Below are 18,449 nucleotides of genomic sequence, written 5' to 3' on the forward strand. Positions count from 1 at the left end.
GTTTTCAGTTTGTAGTTCTTTTGAATAATGCTATTAAAAACATTCTTGTAAATGTCTTTTGGTGTACCTATGTATTCACCTCTTAGAGGATATCTAAGAGTGGAATTGCTGGGCCATTGGATATGTTCACCTGTAATTGATACTGACAAACAGTTTTCCAGAGTGGTTGTACCCATTTATATTCTTGCTGGCACTGTTCGTAAGTTCCTATTATTCTATGTTTTCACTGATATTTAGCATTATTAGTCTTAATCTTACTAATTTTAGGTTTCTGGTGTTGTCATTATAGTGGTAATCTGCATTTTTCTGATTACTAATAAAGAAGAGAACCATTTCATGTATTTATCAGCCATTTGGATATGTTCTTTTAAAGTGTCTTTTCAGGTCTCTTGCCTATTTTTAAAAATTGGGTGGTCTGTCATTTAAAAAAAATTGATTAGTAGGATTTTTAACATACATTCTAGGTGCAAGCCCATTGTCAGCTATGTATATGTTTCAGATATCTTCTCCCACCTTGTGACTTGCCTTTTTACTTTCTTGATGATGTCTTTTAATGTACGTAAGTTATTAATTTTGATGTAGTTTTTAGACATTTCCTTTATGATTAGACATTTCTGTGCCCAGTTTAAGAAATCTTTGCTTACCCTAACATCTTAAAGACATTCTCTGGGTGATTGTCTTGAAGTTTTATTCACATTTAGATTTATAGTCCGTGGGGTATTTTCTTTGAAAGTGGTGTGAAATGGGGGTTCAGATACATTTTTTTTCCATGTGGGTATCCACTTGACCAACACCACTTACTGAAAACGTCTTTCTTCAGTGTTCCTTTTGTTATAAATTAAGTGTCCATATGTGTGTTTAAGATTTTTGCATTTATGCTCAAGGTAAGATTAGCCTATAATCTTCCTTTTTGCTTAAGTTGTTTTTTTTAATAAGTAATTTTAGTTGTTATGGGAAACTCCTTATTTGATTTTCCCCCCATCAGAATCAATCTCATAGGAGTTTTATCATATGTGGATAGCCTGCACTTTAATGTTCTTACTGAAATAAGCCAATGACCTATTAATCCCATCCTTTCTTATTTATGGTTTCTCCGACCATGAAGTGGTGAGTCACTTGGCAGATAAGGAGTCTGAGACCAGAGCAGTGACAGGTAGTAGGGAATGGGAGGGTACAAGGTGTGATGAGCTTTGCTCTTTCAAGCATGCCAGAATGTTTTCTATCCTTAGCATATGACCTCATTATTTTGTAGGTAGTATTTTGAATCGTCACTGGACCCCTTTATGTCAAAGGGTCTAAAACTTTTATAAGGTAAAAATGAATGAATTTTGGTTTACCCATTTCTTCAGATGATGTTCCACTGTTTCCCTCTTTTTTTTTTTTTTTTAAGATTTTATTTATTTATTTATTTGACAGAGAGAGACACAGTGAGACAGGGAACACAAGCAGGGGGAGTGGGAGAGGGAGAAGCAGGCTTCCCGCGGAGCAGGGAGCCGGATGTGGGGCTCGATCCCAGGACCCTGGGATCATGACCTGAGTCGAAGGCAGACGCTTAACAACTGAGCCACCTAGGCACCCCTGTTTCCCTCTTTTAACTTTATACTGAATATTGCATTTATTTGAAAACCATATTCTTTTATCATATAGTGGTCATTTTCTAACTTTATGTTTCAGAAGGGTATTTCTGCCTATCAAATGCTGCTCCCTTTGTGATTTTGAAATTTCCTGTTGGATATAGCCCTTTAGGGTAAAATTTCTGGTTTTGCCCACCCTTATTTATATCAAGAACATTCTTCTTTATTAAAATACCTAAGCTTAAGTATTATTTATAAAGCCATTGAATCAAATAGTTTTAAAGTAATAATTAAAAAATTTTTCTTCTTGGGGTGCCTGGGTAGCTCAGTTAAGGAGTTGTATGTTTTATCTGCCCATCTCAATTCCTTATCAGTTCTCTTCTCTCAGAGCTTTCTGTCCTCAGTTTCTTACTCCCATTTTGCTACTCTTGAGTGTTAATTTCATGCTTCTTAACATCTTGTTCTGCCATTTTCCCCAAAGAGCTCTCCTGGTTCCTCTCCCTTTTGTATCTGGCCTGTGTGGTCTTCATTCTGAGGTGTTCCACCTTCCAATTCCAGCATTCCCTCTCCCATTTCGTCTTGTCCACATCTTGTCTCTGGGCAACTTGTCTGCTCTCTGCTCAAGTCTCTGGAAGATACTACTCTGTAGGATGAAGCAACCCATGTTTTTAAACTGAAATGCTTTCAGATGTGTGAATATTTTTATTTGTTGAATTCAGTGGGGGTAGGAGGTAAGGCTCAGGTTTAAAAATCACATTATGGGGCGCCTGGGTGGCTCAGTCGTTAAGCGTCTGCCTTCGGCTCAGGTCATGATCCCAGGGTCCTGGGATCGAGCCCTGCATCGGGCTCCGTGCTCAGCAGGAAACCTGCTTCTCCCTCTCCCACTCCCCCTGCTTGTGTTCCCTCTTTCGCTGTCTCTCTGTCAAAAAAAAAAAAAATCACATTATGATGAGTTCCTAGGTTTTCAACTTTAAAAAAATATATTGTTAAGATAGAAAGTGTCTGCATCCTCAGTTTACAAGTGAGAAATGACAGGATATGGACCACGGCTTAATTAAGGTTATAGAAATGACACTGTGACAGAAACATAAGGGTAAGTCAGAGAACATCTGGCAATTAAAAACAAAATGACAATGGCCCTCTTCCCTTGCCCAGATTTCTAAGTCATAACTTTAAGAATAAATCAGAGCATAGGGGCGCCTGGGTGGCTCAGTCAGTTAAGTGTCTGACTCTTGATTTCAGCTCAGGTCATGATGTCAGGGTCCCAAGATTGAGCGCTACATCGGGCTTTGTGCTATGTGTGGAACCTGCTTGAGATTCTTTCTCTCCCTCTCCTCCCTCCTTCCCCTCCCATGCTTGCTTGCTCTCTCTCTCTCTCAAAAAAAAAAAAAAAAAGAATAAATCATAGCATGATATATTGGAAAGTAAAGGCAAAGCAAACTAAAAAATACTGCTGTCAGCATGATCCCATTTTGATCTGAAGAAAATTTATATATAAATACAAACCATCGGGGTTCCTGGGTGGCTCATTCGTTAAGCGTCTGCCTTCAGGCTTGGGTCATAATCCCCTGGGATTGAGCCCCACATCAGGCTCCCTGCTCAGCAGGAGGCCTGTTTCTCCCTCTCCCGCTCCCCCTGCTGTGTCCCCTCTCTCGCTGTCTCTCTCTGTCAAATAAATAAAATCTTTAAAAAAAAAATAAATACAAACCATCAGAAAGCATACAACTCAAAAATATTGGATGTTGGGATTGTGTTTTGGGTTTTTTCTTTTTTCCTAATTATATTTCCTCGTTTTCTTTTATAATGAGTGTACATTGCTTTTGTAATAAGAAACACATTGTTAACTAAAAATGATAGCAGAAGTGTAGAAATAATTCTGAATATAATCAGAAGAGTAATGGAATTGGTGTCGAAAGAAAGTAGTTTAATAGAGAAAATGTCAGATTATCAGTCATATCCGTATCACTTTAGTTTCTAGCATTTTATATTTCATTGTTTTTGTTTGCCTTACATTTCCTTTGCATGATTTTATGTACTTTTTACTTTTTTTATTTTATTTTTTTTTAAGATTTTATTTATTTATTAGAGAGAGAATGAGAGAGCACATGAGAGGGGGGAGGGTCAGTGGGAGAAGCAGACTCCCTGCCAAGCAGGGAGCCCGACGCAGGACTCAATCCAGGGACTCCAGGATCATGACCTGAGCCGAAGGCAGTCGCTTAACCAACTGAGCCACCCAGGCGCCCGATTTTATGTACTTTTTAAAAAGGTCTTGGTGACTGAGTGCATTTATTATACGGTCGTAACAAGTATTTTTGGTGGGTTTGGAGAAATAATTTTATGAGGAAACATGAAACTGTGTGCATGTAGATGCTGCCTGTGTTTGGCTGCTTCTCTACTCAAGCGAGATGGGCTTGGTGTTTTCTCTCGTAAGTGAGGTAATTGTAAAAGAGTTGTATGAGACTAACTGAATCCCTGAACTTATTTTTCTCAGGGAGGTGGTTAGGGAAATTGTTTCTATTTAAACTGTATATAAAACAAACAAAATGTGTTCTTTATTCCCAGGTTAGAGATGATTTTTGCCAAATTTGATGAAGTGCAAAATTCAGGTGGTATGAGTGTCTGCAAAGGTAAGAATAATTAAGTTATTCCAGTTCTCAAACATTTCTAAGATTATTTAGCAAAGTTTTAGATACTAAAACATGTTTTCAAGCCAACTGTTGTATCACTGATTCAGCAGATTTGATTTCGTGGATTGAAGCTTAGTTAGGGTATAATAACAAAGTCTTTACATACTGCTAATTATTACCTATTCTCTCTTTTAGAGTAACTGAAAATTTAATTTTGGGTCAACTGTGGAAATTGGTATTACTTTTTTGCCTTATTTTTTGTAGCTTCTGGGTTGAAGATACGTTGACCCTCTTGCCTTCCATGTTCCATGCATAAAATGTGTTTTTTATTCTGAAAGTAATTGTTTTACTTAGTTGTTTTTAGTAAAAGTTTTGGGGTTGTTGGGCTTTATTACACCTATGTGTAGACTCTCCGTGATGATACTGGTGAAGAGACCTAGAAGTAGAAACTTCACCAGCATGATCATCTTTGGCTTGTCAGTTGGAATTCAAGGAGGTTTTGGGTTAATTCTGGCACTTACTCAGTTTTGTGGTTGCTCTTCTTTTTGTAAGATTGCTAGATTGTGTTTGGTTTTAGTGGGTGGCATTTACCTAGACTTTAGTTTTTATCCATGTATGTGAAGAATATATTCTATTTCCAAAGATAGTATAGGTGGTTTTTCCACCTAGGAAAGGAGGTTCCTATTAAAGAGAGTGGGGTGGGAAGGCGCCTGGGTGGTTCAGTCTGTGAAGCGTCAGGCTCTTGGTTTTGGCTCAGGTCATGATCTCAGGGTCCTGAACTCTCAACCGAGAGTCTGCTTCCCCTCTCCTCTCCCTCTGCTTCTCCCCATGTGTGCACATGCACGTGCTTTCTCTCTCTCTAAAATAAATAAATCTTTAAAAATAAATAGAGTGTGGTTAGCTTAGTAATGTAATTGATGTTGGGGGGAAAATTGGTATGTGAGTTGTATAGTCAAATAATGGAAAAACTAGTTACTAATATAATTTAGTTCTTTTTCTCTGGGTTAAACCAAGACTGAGCCTTGTTGTGTTGCAGGAAGGCAGATGGAGTGAGAGTTTAGTGTTAAAAAGATTGTGTCTACCCTAATCTAAACTTAGTTCCAGAAGTATAAAATGACTTCAGCACTACCAGTCCTCACCCTGACTGCCAGGTTTTCTTGCTCTTCTCTAAATAGAAGAAGGTGTTTTAAGTACCTTATCCTTATTTTTCCAGCAGTTACCTCTATTTCCGTAGAAACCAGAAACAGCGGGAAGATAGATAGTTGTTAAAATTACTTGGATTGAGACTGCTGTGTTTTCATACCATTCTCATTTGTGTATTCCAGACTATGTAGTTACAACTCTAAGAGAAAAGTATAATGCATATTATAAATTTAAGATATTATTTGGATACAGTTTATTTTGAAAGTGCTGTCTTTCTTGTATTTTGTGAGGTTACTTCTGTTCCTTCAAAAGAGAAGATTTTATATTCCCTATTCTCTTAGCTCCTATTTCTTTTTCTCTTGTTTCTCTCTCGATAAACAGAGGTTTGGGGTCAGTATCTGGCATTTCTTTCTCTTGGAGGGAGTCTTCAGAGATTTTTTTGTATTGGAGATTATGATCTGAATATTCAAATGTGGTCACATGTGAATGTTAAAGTCTAAAAGGTTATACAGTGGGGTGTAGGAGTAGGTCAGGATGTTTTTGATGACAATACTATGCTGTCATTGAAAAAATACTTTAATGGATTCATTAATAAGGGAAGAGACTATAAGAGGGAAGCCTGTTTATCATGTTGGCAAGTCCCAGGGCCCACGTCTCTCCTCTTCCTTTCTGTATTCTCTGTAATGTAATCCAACTCAAAGGCTTTAAATGATAACTATTTGTTCTTGACTCCTAAATGTGTGGTTCTGGTCCTCATTCATCTCTCTTATGTTCTAGATTTAGTAGCTGTGGCCTCGATGACATTTGCATTGGAGTGCCTAATAGGATCTCAGGCTTAACGTGTCCAAAAGTGGAAAGCCTGTTGTTGTCTCTTCCTTCCCCTCAAATCTGTTGTTCCCCCAGTTTACCCATTTCAGTCAGTGCCACCACTGTCAGCTCAGGCTATATAGGACTTGTAAAAGGCAATATTTTCTAGAAAACTATTTACTAAGGACACTGGCAAATCAAACCTGAATTGATCCCCCAGTCTGTCTACCTTTGAAATCCTAATATATCTAAAATTTGTTAATTTTTTTCCTATCTCCACTGCTAAAACCCCACTGTAAGTCTTCAGCTTTTACCTGGATTATTGCAATAGATTTCTATTTCATGTCTGCCCTCTAGAATCTATTTTCTACCCAGAAGTGAGAATGATCTTAAAATGTAAATTAGATCATGTCACAACAAGAAGACGACAAAGTTCCTGAGTCAGGGAGCCTACATTCTAGTGAGGGAGATAGATTGTAAACAAGCAAGTAAGCAAATAAGCGAATGAATATCTAGAGTGATTACAGTTGGTAATGGAAGAAATACAACTACTGTTTGTTTAAGGAATTTAATGAAATTAATTTAAATTATTCCTAAAATCCTTGCAGCTAAGTGAAAACCATTAAATGAAAAAATTATTTCCACTAACATTATAGTATATGTCATCCCAACCCAGGACAATGAATAACTTTTTAATAATTTTTATAGGTATTTGAGGGGAAGGAAGAGACAACAACAGGCTTTCCATTTTTGGACACGTTAAGCCTGAGATCCTAGGTAGAGGTAGAGAAATCTATTAATTGAACATTGAAAATGAATTTTGTAAGTAATAATTTGAAGGCAAAAAATTTGTACCCAAAGTAATACTCTTTTTTTAATTTCTGCATTTTTCCCCACAAAATTTTCAGCCCTTATTGGCTTATTATAATTGTGTACTCAACCTAAAACTTTAAAGTTATAGAACAGAAAAACAGGTTAGGGCAAAATAAAGGCTGAAGATGAAAACTTGTGGAAATAGTTCATGCATATAACAGACTGAGAGCCATTGAAGATACCACCTCTTCTCTCTCTCACTTGATGTACATGTGCAAAGCAAATTGTTATGAATGCACCCAAACATGGCATTCCATTCAGATTTGTTCCATATGATATTCTACAAACTGTTACGGTAAATAAAATTTTTTAGTGTGTCTGTGCCTGAAGCCATAATAATGAAACATCAAACTTTTTATAATATATTGATTTAGAGTGCTTTGGGATGAAAAAAGTCATTTTAGTAAACACAAAAAGAAAAAAACCCAGGTTATAAAGGTGGTATAACCTGATTGTAAGAGTTATTTTTTTCTCTCTAGTCTACCTCTTCTCCACTTAAGCGTGTCTCGGTGCACAATCTTACATCTCATGCTTTTGTCTCTGATTTCTTTCATAACTGCCATATCTATACTATTGATTTAAGTTTTGGTTGAATTCTTTGACTTGATTTTCTAGCAAATTAGTTCATCACACTCAAGACACAAAGTAAATTACATCATCAGAGATTTGAGCATAGCATTTAGTTTAGGAAAGGGAGAAATGCGTATTTTCTTGTCTCAAAGGTTTTTCAAGCCGGACTTTAATTCTCATATTACAAAGTAAGTTAGGCAGAATCCCTAAGTACAGTGGAATTAGCTCTGCTGTTAGAAGGAAACTAAGTTTAATGTTAATCAGATCAAGGCTGGAAGGAGGCAATACCAGCCCTGAAGAAGGAAAAGACAGAGTTGCAGGCCCCCCGTGATTATGGCTGGGCCTGTTGTCATGGAGCTTTCTAGACCATCTCCTACGCTAACTGAGATGTAAACACCAACAGTGTTGGTGGCTGTGACTGCAAGTCTTTTTCTCTTTGCCTGTGAAAAAACTATGCATAATTCTGATTTGTCTCATGTGTGTAGGGCCTAATGAAGTCTTGGGGTGAAATCATTGTAAAATGTTTCCCCACTTCTCTATTTGAAACAGTTGCTAGGAAAAGAATTGCTCTAGGAGGCTGGCAATAAAACAAAGCATAGGAATTAGGCTTTGAAATTACCTTGAAACTGGGCTTAAAGAGGCAATAAGGTAACTTGCAGTGTAGTTTTTTATATGCTTGTAGCATACACATTAGTGAAAAGCAAAGCGGACCTTTTCTTAGATTGATTTTAAAACATGTCTGTTTGTGACCATGAGCCCCAGGGCCTTCCCAGAGCTTGACAATGTGCTGATGGTTGTGCAGCTTGGATGGAGGGTGCTCTGTGTCCTGCAGCTGCGCACTGGCTAGGTTCTGTCTCCACCAGAAGCAAGCTTTGTTCCGTGTGGCTCTGCTGTCCGCACACAGAGCAGCCTTTGATGGGCTGCCTTTGACGTGATTTGTTTACGGCAGCCAGAAATGCTTCCTGCATAATGAGAGCAGTTAATCATGGAAACTGGGCTATTCCTGTTTGTGCACTTCTAGCAATCGTCTGTTGTAAATATTAAAAGGTAATGACAAAAGGATGAAAACCTTTTTAAAAAGGCACAAATCAGTTAATCCATCAGATCATGTGATTGCTACTGATTACATGGTATCTTTAGGGAAGCAGAAAATGATTGCTGAACACATGCCTTGTGTTTTGATGATTGCATTAAAAGTCCCCCAGTGGGATGGCATTTATTGGCTCCCAGAGCTTTTCTTACATTAAATTTCAGGCAGCCAGTACAAGGAGAAGCATCATAACCTGTATATAACCACGTATGTGCAGTTAAAGAATAATCTTGATCAGGCTCTGCTAGGTTCTGCTAAATAGACGAGGATTTTCAGCAAGATCCCAGACTTTTATTTTGAAGTGGAGTAGCAGCTGTTGGCTATTGCGGTGCAGAGCTGCAGCGCGGCCTGGGTCACACAGTGCTCCGGTGTCTGCAGGCTGCAGGCCGAGCCCAGTGGCGCAGGCAGCAAGCTGCATTTATTTGCTGTGCTGTTTGACCTCTTGGTTTGAGAAAGCTCCCTGGACCATCTGAATGGCTATGGGAGATGGTGAGTAAGATCTATTTTTCTTCTTATGCTTGTGTTATGCACTTCCTGTTAAAGTGACGATCATTTGCTGTGTGAGAAATATATTTCTCCCTAAAGAACGAAGGACATTTGTGTGTGTGTTGTGTGTATGTGTGTGTGTACAGTCGTGTGTGCGTATATGCACATGTATGCTTACTTGCCATTTAATATCCTTTTCTACTTGATATGTCTATACGAGATCTGGCAAATATGCCAATTTACCTTGCAACCCAAGCAAGCCCTCAGTCTTTGGTAGTGGATATGAAGGGCTATTGGAAGAAATATGGAATATATGCAAAAGCTTTGAAGAAAGAATATGGAATGTGGCTCTTAGAAGAATGACAGATTTTTTGGCAGGAAGGTTTGGTTAGCAAGCTTGTCATCTTTCATGTTGTATATGACAACAAGTAGAATTTTGTGGTAATAAAGTATTTAAAGAAGCAAAATGGCTTGCCATAGACACTATTTTAATTAATATGTTTGTGATTTGCCAGTGTCCTTAGTAAATAGTTTTCTAGAAAATATTGCCTTTTACAAGTCCTATATAGGGTATAATTTTATTAAAAATTGATTTTGCTAGTGTTTTATTATAATATATTTTTAAATATTTCTATAGTGCTTTATAGTGTTCCAAAGCACTTTAGTATACTTAGTATACATTAACTCCTTAGGTACAAATAACTATATGAAGTGTACAGAGTATTTTGGTGTTTCCATTGCACAGATTGGGAAACTGAGGCTTGCTGCTATGATAAGTCCTAGATCTAGGCACAGAGAGCAAACCAGAAGCAAATCTGGAGCCTCAGGTTGCATTTGGTATTGTCCTTCATAACACTTAACTACCTGAGCGTGGTTCTTTTTTCATTATTAAAGCTTTTGTTAATATGCTTAGAGAGGTATATTTTATAATATCAATGCCAGAGACATGTATGAAAGGGTACTTAAAGTTCCTTAAAAATATTATGTGTATTTTTCACTAGGTTCTTAAGACTGGTCTGTATTTGGAAGTTTTAAGTCTAACAGTTTTATCCTTCCTTATGACGATATAATGACTTCTCTCTCAGGAGTTTGTCCCCTTGGGACTATGAGGAATGGGATGCAAATGTACCAAAATGATGATGTTGGTAAATAGTCATTTAAACTGTTATGTACATGTTAATAGAAATATGATAGTATATTTTGTTTTGGTATTGTGATGGTTTATTCCAAGAATATACGTAACTGTTCTATATGTCCTTTTGGAAATAATTTTAACTACTAATTTTTAAGGCAAAATCCATCAAAATTAGCAAATTAAGTTCTCATATACTTAAGAGCATTGCCAAGTTTATATATTTATTTATGTTTTAAACCATAGTTTACAGGTGACTCTAAATGTTGCATTTGATTGGGGCCATATCCAGATTTTCTTCTTTCTTAAACATAGATTTGATGACTATTAGTGTATATTTAGTTTTCTTTTTCCAAGCAATGCATAAATACATTCAGACTACTTAGGAATGTACTAATTTTAAAAAATCAAAGTAACAGCCTTCTGTGAAGTTCAGAAGGTAACCTTACTGCTCCTTCTGTTCTTCAAAATGGAAATACTTTTATTGGATGTTATTGATAATTATAGTAATACACTTTTATTTAAAAATAGGAAATCTAGCAGGGGCACCTGGTTGGCTCAGTCAGTAAAGCATGAGACTCCTGATCTTGGGGTTGTGAGTTCGAGCCCCATGTTGGGCATAGAGTTTACTTTAAAAAAGTTAATTTAAAAAATAAAAGTAGGATATCTAAACAGTAAAATACATAGTAACAGGTCATCCTGCGATTTGTAGTTTTTAACAGTTTCATATATACTTCTGTATATTAGTCTTTCTCACATGTAGTACACATATACTATACTAGTATCAGGTGTACATGTGTAACAAATGGATTATAAAACAAAACAAAACAAAACAAATGGGTTTTGTTATTCCTAACCTGTGTTGTTTCTTATTCTTTGATTTTAATTAACAAATACCTTCTTTTCAAAATTCAAACAATGCAGATAAATTTCCCTCTGAACCTCCTTCAAGTCCAGATATAAACAGAGGTGAACACTTTTATTCTGTCTTTGCATACCTTTTACTGTCCCTTACATGCACATTAAGTATCAAAATAAATGGTTTTGTTTTTATTGTGTTTACATAAATGATATTGCTCTGAAAGTATTTTTGCCATTTGCTACATCTACTTGGTGTGGCATAGAGTTTTTCTTTTTTTTTCTTTTTTTAATGTCCTCATGTGTAACTGTCTTGTTTGAACTGTTGCATAACGTTCCATAGTATGGATGTATCATAACCATTTCTTCTATAGAATTTTAGGTTGTTTAATCCCATACAATTTTATAAATTATTCTGAAACACCTTCCTACAAATAATGTGTGTGTGTATACACATATATGTTTCTTAAAATACTCTAGAAGTAGAATTTCTGTATCTTAAGTTTTTATTGATTTCAAATTGTGTTAGTTGTAGCTAATTTCCTCCAAAAGAGGCTTTACCACTTATATTCCCACCATCAGTGCCTGTTACCCTGCATTCTTTTCAGTTCTTGCTATTATTATTTTTAAAATTTGCCTGTCAAAGGGGTGAAAAATATCTCACCCTTTTAAAAACATCTCTGCTGACCAATAAGATTGATCATCTTCAAATGTTTGATTATTTGTATTTCCTTTTCTGTTTGTATTTCCTGTATCTCCTTTTCTTTATTCTTACCCAAGAATATAAAACCAAGTAGTCAGATGATTGTGAAGTAGCTCTGGGCAGTCAAATCAGATAGAGTTAAAAACCTGTAGGATTATTATGTGGCACTGAGCCCTGCAATCTGCCTCAAAAGCTCATGAGAGGAATTTGGCCTTTTGTTGTTACACTGCAGAGTGGCTGGAAAGAAGTAAGGTTTTGTTGCAAATAGATTGTTTCTACACTTGTAACATTTCAACACAGTCTATTCTTCCAAACATGAATCTTTTAAAAAAAACGTATGTAAGTGATGATATAACCTTGATTTTCCAAAGGGAAGCCTTCTAGACCACTCTTGATTTGGAGTGGTCATATCACTACTGATTTGGTGGGAAGGGAACAATAGCAAGAAATTAGTGCTGAGTAGATATCTCCTCTTCTGTACCCTTGAATATTCTATGTGCTATGCTAGAATTGGGTTAACACAAATCACTGAAAGAAGGCAACCCTTTAACTTAGTGGCAAAAAGGCCGAACTTTTTTTCTGGAAGCAGTGATAATGGGGAAAACAAACAGTCTGTAAGAAGAAAAAGTAAATTTATAAGGGACAAAAGATTGGGCATTCAGCAATATAGGTGGTAGTAGTGGGCACTAAGATCAAAAATCTCAGCCTTCTTGAAACAGGCTCCGTTTACCCATTTGGGTGCAAGGTCTTGGGGCACCAGTAGCAACATATCCTCCAACATAAAGTTGCTAATGAACCTGAGTCTTCAAGAAATGGTTTACATTATTTTTTGGTACATGTAGAATGTATAGTTGATGTTCTTGACAGCTATTATGACCAAGTATAGTTGTCATGAAGATTTACCCAAAATGACTAGTTTTTGTGAAGGTTCTAAATAAACCTTATTGGGGCGCCTGGGTGTTTCAGTCCATTAAGCACCTGCCTTTGGCTCAGGTCATGATCTCAGGGTCCTGGGATTGAACCCCACAGCAGACTCCATGCTCAGTGGGGAGTCTTCTCCTCCCCCCCACTTATGTTTTCACTCGCTCTTTCTGTCTCTCTCAAATGAATAAATAAAAAATCTTTTAATAAATAGATAAATAAGCCTTATTATGAGCATCATTTATTATTTACTTTGATATTATGGCTGTTGTGAAATATGTTGTTTTTAATTTTATTAATACCAAGTAATGGTTTAAATTGTGTCTCCCCCTTCATTGAACTATCAAAGGTCTTAAATTTTTAATGGGCTCCTTTAAAGAAAAGGATAAAAGTCTTCAAGTAGGTTTTTTAACTAGTGAGTTAATAACTACCTAGAAATTCTAAGAGACTTTATGAAATTTCTTGGTCTCTTTTAAACTTTATATGAGATGGACTTTATTTTTTTTTAAATAAAATTGTTAACAATTTAAGATTAACTGTGCTGCTGAAAACACAGCATCTTTATGTGAATATTAAAATTTGGCCATTTTGAAGCATTTGGATTTTTAATTTCTAGTCATTTACTGAACTTTTTTGTTTTAGTTTAAATTGAATACATTTTAAATGTTTACTGTTCAATTATTTTACTTCTGAAGGCTTGTGATTTTTCTTCAGCTCTGAGAAATCTTCTCTTTTATTTTTTTTGATAAGTTTCTCCCCTTCATTAGCTTTAGTCTCTCGTTACGGAGTTGTTACCAGTTAGATATTGAACCTCGTATGTTGATTCACTGTCCATTATGTTTTGTCTCTTCACCTAAGTTTTATGTCTTTCTCTTTTCCCTTGTATTCTAGGGGATCTCCTTGACTTTCTCATCTAATCCTTCCATTAAATTTTAATTTTAGCAAATAAAAGTTTATATAAGAACTTTTTTTCCCTTTTCTGGTGGTTCCATTTTTACAGAAGTGTGTGTGTATGTGCGTGCACGCACTCACATGCATACTTATATATAAAATATTGAGCTTTCTGAGTTGGGGGTGGGAAGAGTTTAATGATGAAATCATTTCATAGGTTTTCAGTGATTCCTTGCAAATCATTCCTGTACTTGTTGGCTTAGAGAGTGTCACTTCTCCGTCGTTCTGTGAGGTAGATCAATCCTCACTGTTGTTTCAGTCTGCTTCTGAGAATTCTGAGTTGCAGCTTTCTGTGGTTTTATTCTTCAAAAGCTTTCCATCCTTTTAATTTGCATTTTATGAGAATTCTTTGCTATCTTTTGGGTGCTGATTTCACATACTTTGCCCTGCCTCATTTTCTGTGGTCTTACGATGTGCTTATAATTTTATTGGGGTTCCATTACAGCGTTTTAAGCAAGAGAGCAAAGTGATTCAAATTATCATAGTTCTTTTAAAGAAGAATTTCAAACATACCCAGAAATAAAGAATATTGTGACAAACCTCCATTACTACCTACTCTCCAGCTTAAAGAAATTATCAGTACATAGCCAATCTTTATTCATCTGTATCCCTACCTGTCTTCCCCAGCCCTACCTATCATGCTGGACCAGGGTATGGGTGTGTAGACGCACATGCACATGCACTCACACATAAAGTAAAGTAAAACATCTTTTTAAAAAGGCAGTTAGAGAACTTTTTAAAAGACAGTAGGGGGTGCCTGGGTGGCTCAGTCATTAAGTGTCTGCCTTCGGCTCAGGTCATGATCCCAGGGTCATGGGATCGAGTCCCACATCGGGCTCCCTGTTCCATGGGAAGCCTGCTTCTCCCTCTCCCACTCCCCCTGCTTGTGTTCCCTCTCTCGGTCTGTCTGTCTCTGTCACATAAATAAATAAAATCTTTAAAAAAATAAATTAAAAGACAATAGAAGTTTGTTTGTTACCAGGAAATATTTTATTGACAACCAGTTTTCACACCTAAAAAATTAACCCTTAGTATCAAATATTCAGTATTCAGATTTACTCAGTTGTTTCCTAAATACCTTTTTACAAATTGAATTTTAATTCAAACAAGGTTCACCATTGTAATTGGTTGATATATCGCTTAATGCTCTATTCATCTGTAGCAGTTGTCTCTCTTTTTCTCCTCTTGCCACTTATTTGTTGACAAAAAAATATATCTATCAGGTAAAGTTTTCCCACATACTAGATTTTGATGATTACATTGCCATGGTGATTTTATGTTTTTGTTTTAAAGGTTTTTATATCCCCTTTATTTCCTGAAAATTAAAAATTCTGCTAATGGCTTGATCAGAATCAGGTCTAATTTTTTGTTTCTGTTTCTTGGGCGGTTTTTGGTACACATTTTTATAGGTGGTATTATGCAATTTTATCAGAAGCCATGCAGTGCCTGATTGTCCTTTTTTGTGTGTATTAATATTGAACAGTGGGTTCAGGTGTTGTTAGCCTGATCTGTTCTTTATAAAGTTCCCCATCAGCCTTTCATTTAACAGTTTTAGCAGCCACTGGTCCAAATTACATTTTTAGATGATCTCATTGTCTACTATGGGGTTTGGAAGGTCGAGAATGGAAGCAGGGAGACCAGTTAAGAAGTTGTTGTAGCGGGGCCCTGGGTGGCTCAGTCGTTGGGTGTCTGCCTTCAGCTCAGGTCATGATCCCAGGGTCCTAGGATTGAGCCCCACATCAAGCTCCCTGCTCCGTGAGAAGCCCGCTTCTCCCTCTCCCACTCCCCCTGCTTGTGTTCCCTCTCTCGCTGTGTCTCTCTCTGTCAAATAAATAAAAAATATTAAAAAAAAAAAATTGTTGGAGCAATATAGGAAGAGAAGATACTGGTCTGGTCTTAGATTAGGAATGGCACCAGAAGTAAAGTGTAATTAGGTGGATTTGAGATATAATTTGGAGTTACATACAACAAGAATTATTAATACGTGATCCGTGTGGGGCAGAGAACTTGGAATGCGGCTCCTATATCATGAGCTTGAGTAGCTAAATAGATGGTGATGTCATTTACTGGGATAGAGGTAGATTTAGGGAGAACAGAGAACAGGTTTGAAGATGGTGTTGGTGTTAGGTTACATATGTCAGATTAGAGATACCTTTGAGATATCTATGGATGGGGGAGATGTTTAGTAGGGCAGTTGAATATTTATGTCTGGAATTCAGAGATGGTATAGGCTAGAGACAAACATTTGAGAGTTGTCAGCATATAGATGTTTTAAACTGTTGAGAATGGGTGAAGACATTTAGAAAGTGTGTAGTCTGGAGAGAAGGAGGATATTCAACATTTAGTGATTGGATAAAGGAGAAAGAGACTGAGCTAGAGGGACCTCTGAGGTCAGAGGAAAGCCAAGGAGAGTATTCTGTTGTAAAAGCAGAATGAGGAGTGTAGGCAATTGAAACTTGAGTTTTCTGAGACACCTGTGGTACCATAGCTTATAGTGATTATTGTTTCCTAATCTCAGTTACTAATTTATCTGTTACATATGAACCATGGTCATTGTTAGATATGTAAGAGGGTAAAACCACTCAGGAATCCAGAGTCCTCTTACTCATTGTTTTAATTAGAATAAGGAAGGATATAGCTTCAAGAGAAAAGAGGAACTTTGGTATAAGAAGCTACTTAATATGAAACAGTATATTTGTGCATGAAGATCTATGGTGTTGTGGGTTCTTCTTTCTGAACTAGTTGATTTATTGAAGGAAAGCCACACAAAATGAATTTTTTAAATGAGATAGGATATAAAGTTTTGGCTTTCTCTTTTGTTTGGCATGTAAGAATGGAGGAGTTTTTCATCCTTTATGTGAATTCAGAAGCAGAAATTTCAGGTTTGGGAACACATGTACCCATAAAAGTGAAGTGAAAAATTTGAATAGCCATTTGAATATATGGCTTTCCTTTGAAGGGAAAAAGAAAAAAGGGAAGGGATTTGATTATGGTAATATAAATTTACAGTTCATATCTGAAACTTTGGGGACCAGCTATGTTTTGGAATTCTGAGTAGGTCAGATTTTAGAAAAGTAATGGTCATAACCATATATGATACAACAACTTCAGCTGGGTCTGGGGCTGCACCTTATTAACAAGCACATTAATATTTTTACAGTTAAATATATGCAAATTCACAATGAGTGAAGTAAAAACAATAAATAGCCTCATGTCAGTTCACGTTTTGCCATAAACTAAGTTCAGATCAGTTTAGATTTTGCTACCAAATGAATTTTAAAAGATAACAATTTAAAGAAAAGTTAATACCTGTTCTTCTCAAACTATTCCAAAAAAATAGAAGAGGAAGGACGCTTCCAAACCCATTCTATGAAGCCAGCATTACTCTGATACCAAAACCAGATAAAGACACTACAAAAAAAAAAGAGAACTACAGGCTGATGAACATAGATGTAAAAATCCTCAACAAAATTTTAGCAAATCGAATCCACCAATAAATTAAAAATCATTCACCATGATCAAGTGGGATTTATTCCTGAGATGTAAGGGTGGTTCAGTATTCACAGATCAGTCAACAATGGTACATCACATCAACAAGAGAGAGTTTAAAAACCATATGATCAGGGGCGCCTAAGTGGCTCTGTCAGTAAGGCATCTGCCTTTGGCTCAGGTCATGATCTCAGGGTCCTGGGATTGAGCCCCACATCAGGCTTCATGGGAGCCTGCTTCTCCCTCTCCCATTGCTGCACCCCCTGCTTGTGCTCTCACTTGCCCTTGCTCCTCTCAAATAAATAAATAAATAAAAACATATAATCATTTCAGTAGACACAGAAAAAGCATTTGACAAGATACAACATCCATTTTTGATAAAAACTCCCAACAGAGTAGGTTTAGAGGGAACATACCTCAACATAATAAAAGCCATATATGAAAAACCCACAGCTAACATCGTACTCAGTGGTGAAAAACAGATCTTTTCCCCTAAGATCCAGAATAAGAAAAGGATGTCCACTCTCATCACTTTTATTCAACATAGTACTCGAAGTCCAAGAAAAAGAAATAAAACGCATCTAGACTGGGTAAGAAAAAATAAAACTTTCACTATTTGTAGATGACATGATACTATATATAGAAAACCTGAACGAATCCATCATAGTACTACTAAAATTGATAAATGAATTCAGTAAGGTCACAGGATACAAAATCAATGTACAGAAACCTGTTGCATTTCTATACAATAATAATGAGGCAGCAGAAAGAGAAATTAAGAAAACAGTCCCATGTACAGTTGCACCAAAAATAATAAAATACCTAGTATTAAACTTAACCAAGGAGGTGAAAGACCTGTACTCTGAAAAACTATAAAACATTGATGAAAGAAATTGAAGATGACACAAACAAATGGAAAGATAGTCTGTGCTCATGGATTAGAAGAACAAGTATTGTTAAAATGTCTATACTATCCAAAGCAATCTACATATTTAATGCAATCCCTATCAAAATACCAACAGCATTTTTCACAGAACTAGAACAAACAATCCTAAAATTTGTATGGAACCACAAAAGACCCCAAAGAGCAATCTTGAAAAAGAAGAACAAAACTGGAGGTATCACAGTCCCAGATTTCAGGATTCACTACAAAGCTGTAGTGATCAAAACAATATGATACTGGCACAAATAGACACATAGATAAGTGGGACAGAACAGAGAGCCC

At 36.4% G+C, this 18,449-nt stretch overlaps 1 protein-coding gene across 29 annotated transcripts in view; it reads left to right on the forward strand.

Moving 5' to 3' along the window:
• Positions 1–18,449, forward strand: part of CLASP2 (cytoplasmic linker associated protein 2) — a 184,055-nt gene that overhangs the window by 35,072 nt on the left and 130,534 nt on the right. For 28 of the 29 annotated variants that reach the window (XM_034991290.1, XM_034991484.1, XM_034991494.1 and 25 more), the window contains one exon: positions 4,137–4,201. In XM_034991290.1, coding sequence (XP_034847181.1) covers positions 4,137–4,201 — 65 coding nt within the window. Of the gene's footprint in view, positions 1–4,136; positions 4,202–7,456; positions 9,174–18,449 lie in introns of those variants that run through there. The other variant, XM_034991461.1, reaches the window with a different exon arrangement.

Source organism: Mirounga leonina, unplaced genomic scaffold, assembly GCF_011800145.1.
Source record: "Mirounga leonina isolate KUSES-001 unplaced genomic scaffold, KU_Mleo_1.0 Mir_115, whole genome shotgun sequence".
Taxonomy (NCBI): domain Eukaryota; kingdom Metazoa; phylum Chordata; class Mammalia; order Carnivora; family Phocidae; genus Mirounga; species Mirounga leonina.